Here is a 13,273-nt window from a genome sequence, read left to right as displayed (position 1 = left end):
TTTAGCTAAGTAGCTTTACTTAGCTAACTTCTTGGCTAAATATTTAGCTAAGTAGCTTGTTAAGCTAATTACTTAGCTAACTTCTTGGCTAAGTAGCTTGCTAAGCTAACTACTTAGCTAACTCCTTGGCTAAGTAGTTAGCTTAGCAAGCTACTTAGCCAAGTAGTTAGCTATGTAATAATACAAAAACATTTTTTCTTCATAAAGTATGAGAGGCAAAATGGAAATAACAATGTTTTTTTTATTTTTTTTTAATCAAAAACAAGATATTTAAAGAAAACTTGGAATATTATATTATATGATATTATAATAATTAATATCATAAAATAAGTTCAAAAGATAGAGCACAGAAACACACAGCAGCATTAAATAACATGGGGAATGCATTAGAAGGGTTTAAAGAAAAAGTCTCAAGCTGGTAATTGAGTGATTTCAGCTCTTAGTTGAACAGAGAGCGCCACCTAGTGGACTCAGAATATAAAGAAAATGGTTCCTGAGGCTTCATTGGTACATCACTAGCTCTCACTATGAATGTATCTGTATTTCCAGAAAAGGACCTCTAAGTCACCGCAGACCAGACTTCTCCAAAGTGGAGCCGAGGGTCCATTTCCCTAAAGGTGGTTACAAGCCCCCCAAGAGCCGACGGCGCTCCGTGAGGACGTCCCTGTCCCCGGAGCCCCCCTTCGTCTTTAAATCTCCCGCTGACATTGTGAAAGAAGTCCTGCTGAACACGTCTGAAGGATCTCCTGCCTCCTCAGACTCCTTCAGACCTCCAACCAACTCCACCGTGCCTCAGGAGTTCAGATGCCGCCAGCAGGCCACCACGCTGCTCGACCAGCTGCAGGTAGAGACGGATGCTACAGCTTCACTAAGCTGGCTCAATTTAAACAATGCTTTGGCCAACATGTGTGTTTTAGACACTCTAAAAACATTTGAACATGGTCTAAAGGTTGAAGTCATATTGAAAAACCAGCCACATGTTTAACATTAGACGAGGGAAGCTGAGCTTTTGGAAAGTGATGATGAAAGCCTGGTGGGTGTTTTGTGACGGTTAAGAACATTCTGTTACAACTTTTCAATGTGCAAGTATTTTCGTTTAGTAACAATTGAGATGTAATAATTAGAGGTCGACCGATACGTTTTTTTTAATGCCGATGGCGATTATTCTGACATCAGTCTTAACCGATCCCTGATATGTGCTGCAGATTTTTTTGGTCCGATTCTTGAAGCCGATATTGCCTTTTCTCCCTCCATTTACATGATAAAAATGACACAATGATAACAAATGTTACACAAGTCTCAATTTAAACAAAAAAAGAAACATTTATTAACAAAACAAACAAAACATATTAACAGTTTGATAGTAAACAGTGTGTATGTAGTTCTAGGCCTGGAGGTGGTGGCGCCTCAGATGATCCACATATTTAATGTGTTTTTCTTTGTTCTGGTATCAGCAGCAGCTCACCAGAGACTGGAGGTGTTGCACACAGCCTGGAGGTGTTGCACACAGCCTTGCCTGCTGTTGGCTCACTGAAATGGGATAATTGATCGGAGAACGGAAGCATGTATCGGCAGATGCCGATACAAGTAAAAAACGAAAATATCGGCACAATATATCGGTCGACCTCTACTGCAGAGCTTGGCACTGTCGCTAAGCTGGGATCGGTTGACATTAGGTGTCAGAGAAACACACTTTATCACTTCAAAGTGTATCTTCCCACTGTTGTCTGGGGAGCAGCTTTATAGACAGTATCCAGGACACCGTAGGGACAAATCCTGCATCTCACATTTAGAAGAGAGGGTTAATGTTAATGATGATCCTGTAGATACTGTTGGAGTCAATCTGACCCTGAACAGAAGAGGTGACTCATGTTCATTTATCAACATCACTTCATAAAAGAAAAAAAGACACAAATTGAACACAAAAGGACATAAAATGACCAAAAAGACACTAAATCACAAAAAAAGACACAAATTGACCACCAAAGGACATAAAATGACCACCAAAGGACACAAAATGAACAAAAAGACACAAATTGACCACAAAATGACCATAAATACAAAATGACCAAAAAAAAGACACAAATTTACCACTAAAGGACACAAAATGACCAAAAAAGACACAAATTGACCAAAAAAAGACACAAATTGACCACAAATGCACATTAAATGACCAAAAAAGACACAAAATGACCATAAAAAGACGCAAATTGACCACAAAATGACCATTAAGACACAAAATAACCAAAAAAAAGACACAAATTGACCAAAGAAGACACTGTTTGTTTTTGTTGTTCACTTATTTCCCAGTGAACTATTTTCAGTTTGCTTTATATTGAGTATACTGAAGTTTTTAAAATACTATGTGGTAGCAAAGAGAATAATGAAAATAATTAACCATTTTCTCTTTTTATTGCTTGTTTTCAACATAGTTTTTGAGCGGAAACATGAAGCAGAATCAGTGATATTCTGTCTGGATGCTGTAGTGATTTATCACTATAACTCTGCCCTTATTGTGTATTTTGGCCCATATTCCATTAATGCTTTGTTCATAATCAGTCTACTGCAGCAGAGTAGTTACAAAGCTTGAACTTTAAATCCATCTTTATACTACAGATGTTTTGATTCTAAATGAGAAGTGGAATAAGGTTTGCAGATCACTGACCTTGAGAAAACACCATTTACTTTCTCCTCGATTGAACTGTCATATCGTAATAAAGCATGAATTATTCTTCCAGGCCAGACTGCTTTTCAGGGTGACATTAATATTTTTATGTACTCCTAAAACTTAGTGCCATTTATAAGTGAAAATTATGTTACCTACGACATACCAGTGCAATTATAAAATCTCTACTGGCCTGTTTTGATAGTAGAGCTGGCCATCATGGACATTACATGGACAAAAGTGTGTGGACACCAGAACATAACACCCACATGTGATTGTTGCACATGTTATTACAAAACCATGGCCATTAATTTGTTTTAGACACTAACTGACGAGTTTTAGACACAAACTGACGAGTTTTAGACACTAACTGACGAGTTTTAGACACAAAATGACGAGTTTTAGACACAAACTGACGAGTTTTAGACACAAATTGACGAGTTTTAGACACTAACTGACGAGTTTTAGACACTAACTGACGAGTTTTAGACACTAACTGACGAGTTTTAGACACAAACTGACGAGTTTTAGACACTAACTGACGAGTTTTAGACACTAACTGACGAGTTTTAGACACAAACTGACGAGTTTTAGACACTAACTGACGAGTTTTAGACACAAACTGACGAGTTTTAGACACTAACTGACGAGTTTTAGACACAAAATGACGAGTTTTAGACACAAACTGACGAGTTTTAGACACAAACTGACGAGTTTCAGACACTAACTGACGAGTTTTAGACACAAAATGACGAGTTTTAGACACAAACTGACGAGTTTTAGACACTAACTGACGAGTTTTAGACACAAAATGACGAGTTTTAGACACAAACTGACGAGTTTTAGACACTAACTGACGAGTTTTAGACACTGACGAGTTTTACACACTAAGTGACGAGTTTTAGACACTAACTGACGAGTTTTAGACACAAATTGACGAGTTTTAGACACTAACTGACGAGTTTTAGACACTGACGAGTTTTACACACTAAGTGACGAGTTTTAGACACTAAGTGACGAGTTTTTTCTAGACATTTTCGAGTTTCTTTATGGAGCTGTCTTTGTGCATTCACCTCAAACTGTTGACACAAAGTTGTAAGCACACTACTGTCTGAAATATTACTGCAAAGTCTAACAGTAAGATTTCACTGCTCTTTAACAAATGCATGCAAACAATGAAAAACAGCCCCAGGGTGTGCAAATATTTAGTCTCTTCTCTGTTTATGTGTGACAGACTTGTGATCTATGAACAGCAGCTGAATCCTGCTCCCTTCTCTCTGCTCTTTCATTTCATTCCTCCCTGTTTTCTTGCTTCTTTACACTCTTTCTTCCCTCCTCCTCCTCCTTTCTTACTTCCTCTCCTCTCTCCTGGCTGCAGGAGGACTACAACAGACTGCTGACCAAGTACGCCGAGGCAGAGAACACCATTGATCGCCTGCGTCTGGAAGCCAAGGTAGTCCATCTAGGAACCAGCCTATAATTTATCTCTTTCTAATGGTGTGCAGTGGTGTGTGCTTTTAAAAAGCAGCCACAAAGATTTATATTTGGGCTCCATTTTAAATCACTGTAGCACCTCCAAGTGATGAGAAAGCTTCAAAGTGATGGAAGGTTTATTTTTGTCAAATATATTATAATAAAGAAATTGAATTCATTTTTGGAAACGCAGATGGCAGGTTATGAATGTTTGACAAAAATATGCTGTGGCTTTCATTGATTAAAGAATCAGCAGTAGATTAACTAGAAGATGTGCCAGTTTCAGCCAAGTATTATGACTTTTTTTGAAGATTAAGCCATCTGTTTATTTCTAATATTTCTGTGATTGGCTTCATGCATAGCTAGTATTTTATGCACAAACACAGAGTTACTGAATAGAGTTACTGTGTGGGGAAGAGAGGCTCTTCTTAATGTCTGAGAACAAAAGACCCTGTTTGTAAAGTCTAACCAGGACCAGAATAAGAGCCTGGGTAGAACAGAGGATCCTATGAAGCAACAGAAAATAAACCAAGGAGCCATGTGACACAGCTAATAAAATATCTAATAATATATACACTACCGGTCAAAAGTTTTAGAACACCCCAATTTTTCCAGTTTTTTATTGAAATTCAAGCAGTTCAAGTCAAATGAACAGCTTGAAAGGGTCCAAAGGTAAGTGGTGAACTGCCAGAGGTAAATAAAAAAAGGTAAGCTTAACCAAAACTGGAAAATAATGTACATTTCAGAATTATACAAGTAGGCCTTTTTCAGGGAACAAGAAATGGGTTAACAACTTAACTCTATGGAGTCTTGGGCTATTTTGTCCATTTTTGAATTCTTTTCATGTCTTTGTAAGTGATTTTGTGTCTTTTTTTGGTCATTTTGTGTCTTTTTTTTAGTCATTTTGTGTCTTTTGGTGTCTTTTTTGTCATTTTGTGCCTTTTTTTAGTCATTTTGTGTCTTTTTTTAGTCCTTTAGTCCAACATAAAATGTGATTTTGAATCTTTTTTTTACTTTCAAAACACTATCATGCTCAATCAAGAATTTTCAAGAATTTGTTGCAAATGTGCATTAATTTCAGAGTACACTGAGACATTAAACTGCATAATTTTCAATTAAATTCTGGAAAAGTTGGTGTGTTCTAAAACTTTTGACAGTAGTGTATAATCTATAATCTATCAGACTGGAGATCACAGTTATCCCTTTGTGTGTGTTTTCTGCTTGTGGTCAGTATTATTTTAGATTACTGTAATATTAATTGGTCATTTATCTGCTGCTGAATGTTTGAAGTTCATACATGATCAATTGATTGAACAAACAGACTATAGTTGTGTTTCCTTTAGACCAGGGGTGTCAAACTCAAATACACAATGGGCCAAATTGTAAAACTTGAATAAAATCTTGGGCCAACATTGAACAAATAAACCTTTTAATATATACCAAACATGTTTTGCTTTAACATTAAATATGGAACCAGCAACGCTTATAAACATACAATATATAACTAAATAGTGCAGACATGCAAAATCAAATTTCAAATAAAAAACACATCAATGTCATTAATTTATTAAATAAAAATTAAATAAAAATCGTATGCCTCTTTTCTATTTGCATCCTTCTGATTTAAATATCAAAATAAAGTTTTTCAACAGGTAAATACATTTAAAAATAAAATAACAATAATAAATCTAGTATTAGCGGTAAATGCGCCGTATAATACCGGCGGGTCAGCTTTTATAGTACGATAATAATATAATAATTTGGTATTGGTCTCAGGCCACGCCCTCTCTAATGGCCGCTCTGCTCACTCAGCGTGTCTCCATGACAACAAAAAGGCTCCCAGAGGGATTTAGAGGCTCCGGAGGGTTTTAGATTATTATATAATCACTTAGCAACAGTTTCGACTGTGATCCATAAACACAAACGCAACGGATTAAACACGGAGACGCAACTGTGGCCGCCGCCGCTAGCTGTGCACAACGTCCGCCGCTGATCATAAACAAACCAGCATGGCTTATTATGCACAGCGTCTCCACCGATCATAAACATTGTAATCGTAAAATAGAATAGATATGACTGTACATGATATTATGATATGGTAGAAGGCGTCTATACACGTCTATATTTCCATTTTATTCCTGTTATTTGGAAATAATTCCCATGGAAAGTTCTTTCACAATCAGATATTTATCAGCTTATTTTGTGTCTTCATTACTCAACTTTATTTCTCCAGGACAGACCAGTAGAGAACCACCAGAGACAGAGCAGAACGTCACAATAATGATTAGAAACCTCAGTGAAGTGGAATAATAAATAAACAAACCGAGGAGACATGATGAGTGCTGGAGAGCAGTGAAGTCGCTCCTTTTAACTATTATTGGCCCATTAGTGTTGGAGCAGCAGCCTCCACAATCAGCACCAATTAAAATCAGATTATTGGGCTTTTTCTGCCTCTCCTCCTCCTCCTTCACCTCCATCTGTCTCCTCCTCCTCCCTCTGCTGGAGGAGGAGGAGACAGCAGGCTGGGAGGAGCAGCTTTATACTCAGTTACTGTCCAGCTGGTTTCCAAAAGAAGATATTTTTTAAATGTTGTGTGAACCTTTTAATGATTAGTTCAAACAACAGGAAGTGTATCTTTAGAAACCTAAATGATTGTATTCATGGTATGTAACACCCGCAAATGTCATAATGGCCACAAATGCAATAAAAATCTGCAGCTTTTAATGCAATAATCCCACAAACATAACATTACGTTTGTGGGATTATTGCATTAAAAGCTGCAGATTTTTATTACATTTGCGGGCGTTACAATGGTAGTCATGATATTATATGCAAAACTAAATGTTCTTTTGAATCAAAAGCTAAATCAAACATCAACACAACATTTATTCTCTTTATTCAGAAGTCAATTCTAGTCGATCCTTCAGTTTTATTTGTGTGTGTGTGTTTAAAGAGACTGTCGAGTTCAGTTTAAGGTCATTATAATTTATTACTGAGAGGGGAGGAGCCTCTTCATTCAGTTCAGTGTGTGTTAACAATGAGGGGAGGGTGTGTTTATGTGTGTTTATGTGTGTGTTTAACCCTGTTATCACACAGTCCAGTTTGAATTGTGAAGCCACATCAAACAGGTCATTTCAAAGCAGAAATAATGAATTTAAACATATAACACTAGATGTTTGCTTTCTGTGTGTTTAGCACATATAATTGAATCAGATCCCACAGAACCAAGTGTTGTTCAGGCTTAAACCTGCCTGAAGTCTCATTTCTGGGATAAGGAACCAGCAGCAGAATTCACCAGTGATTCACAAATGCTGAAGTCTTGAAATGTGACTGACGGTAGTTGAATCCACTGATGTCACAAGACTAAAGTTGACCGTCAGACTTGTTAATAATGAACTTTATTTGTATAGCACTTTTCTTAACAAAGTTACAAAGTGCTTTACAGGCAAGAAATAAAAACATAGTGGAAGACAGAAAAAATAATTACAATAAAACAACAAAGCAAAGTAAAGTGCAATGCAGACAAGATTGGAATCACAAATGACAAAACATAGAAAGTGGCACGAGCTGGGGGAGAAAACAACAACCAATCTGTCTCATGTCCTCCAGGTGAACCTGTACTCAGACCCTCCTCAGCCGGGACTCCTGGTCCAGTCAGGACCAAACCGGGACGCCTCCAAGATCCTGATGCTGAACTTTCCTCAGGCTCAGAGAGCAGAAATCACCTCAGCTTCTCCTCACAGTACAGGCACCCTGTTTAATATTTACCACTTTACTGTCAAATCCATCATTTCACATGTGTCATGAATCAATTAACTGACTTTTCATCAGCCGTCTCAGTCACACTGGGCTTCTCATTCACTGCTGTACAGTTAAATATCACCACTTTACCCTTCTGGCTCACTTTAACAGGTTGCTCTGATGTTCTTAGAGGACAAATGTCCCCATAAACATTGCCATAAAATAACAGATTATATATTTCCTTCATTAACATTTAGCCAAAGTCAGCCGTGGTTATAATGACCAAATAGTGATTAATTTTAAGATTTGTTTAATGCCTTTTTTCCTTTTTTTTCCTTTTTTTTTTAGTAAAAAGCAAAACAAAACTGTAACTATTTTTTCAATACTAAAGGTTAGGCTGGATTTTTTTTTACAGTCTGAGATAGTTAGTTAGTTAGTTAGTTAGAGATAGTTATTGAATAACAAAAATATTTATTTATTTATTACAGCACCAATGGCCCTTTATGTATATTTAAACAGGAGAAAAGCATATATTTGCCCCATAGGACAAACATGAGAAACGTTTGTGAGTTTTTTCTCTTAAATTTGCAATTTTTTTACCCGTAAAATTAGTAAGTGTTTTTCACCTACATTTGTGAGGTTTTTTTCTCTTAAATTAGCATTTTTTTCTCTTAAATTTGTGATTTTTTTTCCTCGACAAATTGTGATTATTTCCTTGTAAATTCATGATTTTTTTCTCTTAAATTTGTTTCCATATTTTGCTCAATATGGTGCAAAATAGTAAAAATCTACAAATTTGTAGCCAGCGCCCCCAACTTTAGAAAGCATGTGCATTAATGCATCCAAAATAATAAAACAGAAATGTAAAAAAAGCCAATAATGCCTCTCGTGATACACAAGGGTTACATTTCTTATAAAGGTGCACATGCAAACTGATCAACTGACTTCCATCTGTCATTCAATGTTTCCTCTGCACCGTCTGTCTAATAACAGGAAGTCCTTCTTCTCCAAGAAGTCCAGACCGTCAGATGGATCAGCAGCTGGAACAGATCCTCTACAGTCAAACTGACAAGTTCCTCCAGCAGGTAAATGATCTAATAAAACTAAAAACAGTGATGGAAATCCATAGATGATGTGATAAATCAGATAAAGGTTTTGGTGTTTCTCATTCAGCTGCAGACCTTTCAGGACCTCCTGAAGAGCAACAGACTCAACCCCTTTGAACAGATGAAGGTAAAAACAATCATCAAAATGTTTAGAGTAATTACTTCTTATGGCCACTTCCTCATAATGAAGCCTCTCTCTCCTCCAGGGTCTCTCCCAGCTGGCTGAGGGTCTGGACTCTTTAGAGCGAGGCTACCTGTTAGCTAAGGATCAGAACAAGCAGCCGGAGGCAGGAACCAAACACTTTGACCCTGAACGGTAATGCTCTAAGACAGAGGTGTCAAACTCTGGCCCGTGGGCCAAATTTGGCCCACAGTATAATTATATTTGGCCCGCGAGGAAATACCAAATGACAAGCAGAGCTGGCCCGCCGGTATTATACAGCGCAAATAATACTACAAATCCCAGAATGCTCTTCTCGTGTTTTGGCTTGAACACAGTAGATCAGTGTGGAGCAAACTGAGCAACAATTAAAGTTGTCTTTATGCTCTTTTTCTTGCTAGTCCAAGGCTTGAATGGCTGCACATTCATTGAAGGATATTATTATTAGTCATTTGGTTTATTATTGTTATTTTATTAAAAGACACAAAATGACTAAAAAAGACACAAAATGACCAAAACAAGACACAAAATTAACAAACAAAGACACAAAATTACAAAAAAAAAGACACAAAATGACAGGAAGAAAAACAAAATTATTTAAAGAAGAAACAAAAGGACGAAAAAAACACAAAATTATTTTAAACAAGAAACAAAATTATTTAAAACAAGACACAAAATTATTAAAAAGACAAAATTATTAAAAAAGACACAAAAAGTATTTAAAAAAAAGACACATAATTATTTTAAAAAAGACACAAAATTACAAAGAAAAGTGCAGAAGGAGAGAGCAGATGAACAACTGATCTCAGATCATTTTTAGAATGTAAAACTACAAATTTATCTCCTTTTAGGTGTCAAAACTTTAATAACAACACAACAAAGGTGAACAATATGGAGCTTTAAAAGTTGTCTTTATGCACTTTTTCTTGCTAGTCCAAGGCTTGAATGGCTGCACATTCATTGAAGGATATTATTCTTAGTCATTTGGTTTATTATTGTTATTTTATTCTCACATTTATTTTTAGCCTGCGGAAAAAGATTACTGTTAAATTTAAATTTAAAGAAGGCCGCATATAAAATAAAGGGACAAACGATTTTTATTTAAATTTTATTTAAGAAATGAATGCCATTGATGTGTTTGTTTGTTTTATTTGATATTCGATTTTGCATGTTTGCAATATTAAGTTATATCAAGGTTTGTTTGTTCCATTTCGTTTGAACTTGTTTAGGTCCATTTTTTCAATAAATATCAATGTCGGCCCGCGACTTTGTCCAAGTTTTACATTTTGGCCCACTGTGTATTTGAGTTTGACAGCCCTGGTCTAAGATAAACTCTCTAGACTCTTTTTCATTCTGTCTGTATATGCAACTTGAATAATGATCACCATGTCATGCTGCTATCATCTTTTTCAGCAAAACCTCACGTCATTATTGTCAAGTCATTCTGATTTACTGGATCAACGTTTTTAAACACAAAAATACAAAAAACACAAATAAAAACATACAAAAAACACACAAAAATAAATATTTAAAAAAAACAACATAAAAGCACACAGAAACGCACTCATAAAAAACACAAAATTCACACACAAAAATTACCAAAAAAATGAAAAAATTACTATAAACACACAAAAAATTACTAAAAACACACAAAAAATTACAAAACACACACAAAAATTAGCCCAAAATCAAACAAAAAATGTTGAAACGCACACTGCAAAATCTGAAAAATCTCTGCCATAAAAGTAAAATCCACTTGGTCCTGTTGATTTTAACCTTTGCTGAAAAAGAGTTGAGGCTCTAAATTGGACATGGAAACTTGTGGAAAAGGGTTAAACGGTGTAAAAAAGCTGTTAATATTCTTTTATATATATATATATATATATATATATACATCATAGATGACATTGAATGTGCTGTACATGTGTGTACTCAGTTGTGTTTCCTGTGTTTTGTGTGTATATTTGGGTCCATCAGGGATCTGGAGGGTCTGATCTTCCAGTGTGGGCTCCGTATGGAGGAGCTGAAGGAGCAGGTGGAGGACCTGCAGCAGGAGCAGCCCTCCTGTGAGGCTCCTCCCTCTCCACCTCCTCACCCTACTCCTTCATCTCTCCTCTCTGAGGGAGGAGGGTCTCTGACTCACCCACAGGTAACACCACACACCTTTATATATTAACCCTTTGATGCACAACAAGGTCTAAAGTGACTCCACTAAGTTTTTATCTTCTATATCTTTGCAATAAATCATTCAGTATTTCAGGTTTTCCTCAAATAACTTGTTTTTGATCATCATACATCCTCATTTTTTGTTTTAATTTCTTACTATTTGAATAAAAACCCTTTTTTTATCACTACTCTCCTAATGCACAAGGTGATTTCTGACCCATGTTGTGCATTAGAAGGTGTTTATATGTTGTCACCAATTTGAAACCTGACAAAGAAGACACAAATATTAACTATCCTAGTTTGTTAAATTGGTGTTTTTTCCAATGGAAATTATTATTTGGTGGCTCTAATAAGTCTCAAATGTTAAAATATGTGATTTTCTAATGTAATCTGGTGGTTCTAACAACTCTTTTAAACGACAGGACACATTTCCAGGCATGTCAGACTTTATCTCCAGCTCTCCCTTGTTGTCCTCAGAGCCCAGTGGAGCCTCTGGAGGTGGATGGAGACCAGGCAGCAGCAGTGGAGGTGAGCTCAGCCAGCCAAGAAACCGATGAAGAGGAGGAAACTCTGAACTCTCTCTACCTCAAACCTCTCAACGGGAAACACAGACGGGTCCAACAAGACTTCAACACACTACTGGAGCAGTGAGTTCTCACTTATTCACTTTAAAAGAAATAGAGAAAAGGGACCATGTGTAACTTTACTATTAAAGGATTTATTTTTTTTAAAGTTAAAGATATTCTCAACCCAAATACTTTAGATTTGTTTGCACACTGTCAGAAGAAGATCTGGAGAGTAATGTAACAATTATTATAATAATCATAAATTCACCCTGAATGTTTTTTTTCTCTTTTTTTTAAGCTACCAAAGCTTCAAAGAGCTTCCCAAACATTTAAACCAGAGAGAAGAAGCTTTTCTTTCTGGTGCCGTAGAAAGCAACATGCAGCCTGGAGACCAGGACAAACAGAAGAGTCTTCCACAGAGGTTAGGAGACAAGATGAGCTGTAGTTTCATCAGCAGCACAGTTTGTATTGGTAGCTCTGGTTCTTTTTTTTTCTTGAATAGTAAGAAGAAGAAAAAGATATTATTAGTGATTAAGGCTGGGCGATATGGACCAAAAGTCATACCCCAATATATTTAGGCTGAATATAGATTTTCGGGCTGCAACTAATGATTATTTTCATTATCAATTAATCTGTCTATGTTTTAAACGATTAATTGATTAGTTGTTTGGTCAATAAAATGTATAAAAATATCAATGACGTCCTCAAATCTCTTGTTTCGTCCACAAACGAAAGAGATATTCAGTTTATTGTCATAAAGGAACAAAAAAAACAGAAATATTCACATTGAAGAAGCTGAAATCAGAGAATTTGGACTTATTGTCTTTAAAAAGAACTGCTCAAACCAATTCCATTATCAAAAATGTAAAGAATTTAATAATCGATTATTGTTCGATTAATCGAATATTGTTGCAGTTCTAGTATACATGCAAAGGTATTTTCAAGGGGAATAAACTCCACTGGACTAAATTCTCTGCACTTCTCTGTTAACAGACGAGCCACATCAGACCATCCAGACTCTCCTCCAGTTCATCCCAGCAAACAGCAGACCAGCAGCAGGTCCAGGACCTCCAGCCAGGCCTCCACCCCCCATCTTCACCTCCCCAGCAGCAGGAGGAGCAGCAGGAGGAGGCTGGAGGGGGGGAGGTCCCACAGCAGCAGTCTGAGCAGCCTGGGAGAGATCACTGCACTAGAGAGGAGGAACTCTAAACTCCAGGCTGGGAGCAGTGGAGCACTTTATCAGGTGAGAAAAGCTAATTTAATAAAACCCAAATATTAAACCAAAACATCAATCATAATGTGCAGACATGATTTTCAAACGTCTGAGTTGTTTAAGAGCCAAAACACTGAGCTGCCAAATACCTCCAGCCCCTAGACAATCAGCTGATTTACATGC

General features: G+C 36.6%; 1 protein-coding gene across 1 annotated transcript in view; it reads left to right on the top strand.

The window, feature by feature from the left end:
* Window positions 1–13,273, top strand: part of akna (AT-hook transcription factor) — a 42,036-nt gene that overhangs the window by 16,595 nt on the left and 12,168 nt on the right. The window contains 10 exon segments of the mRNA XM_059358602.1: window positions 550–844; window positions 4,044–4,118; window positions 7,748–7,880; window positions 8,873–8,964; window positions 9,053–9,112; window positions 9,192–9,301; window positions 11,123–11,294; window positions 11,789–11,958; window positions 12,176–12,298; window positions 12,871–13,120. Coding sequence (XP_059214585.1) covers window positions 550–844; window positions 4,044–4,118; window positions 7,748–7,880; window positions 8,873–8,964; window positions 9,053–9,112; window positions 9,192–9,301; window positions 11,123–11,294; window positions 11,789–11,958; window positions 12,176–12,298; window positions 12,871–13,120 — 1,480 coding nt within the window.

Source organism: Centropristis striata, chromosome 19 (assembly GCF_030273125.1).
Source record: "Centropristis striata isolate RG_2023a ecotype Rhode Island chromosome 19, C.striata_1.0, whole genome shotgun sequence".
Taxonomy (NCBI): domain Eukaryota; kingdom Metazoa; phylum Chordata; class Actinopteri; order Perciformes; family Serranidae; genus Centropristis; species Centropristis striata.
The sequence above is the reverse complement of the archived record's forward strand: the minus strand, read 5'-3'. Positions and strand labels throughout refer to the sequence as shown.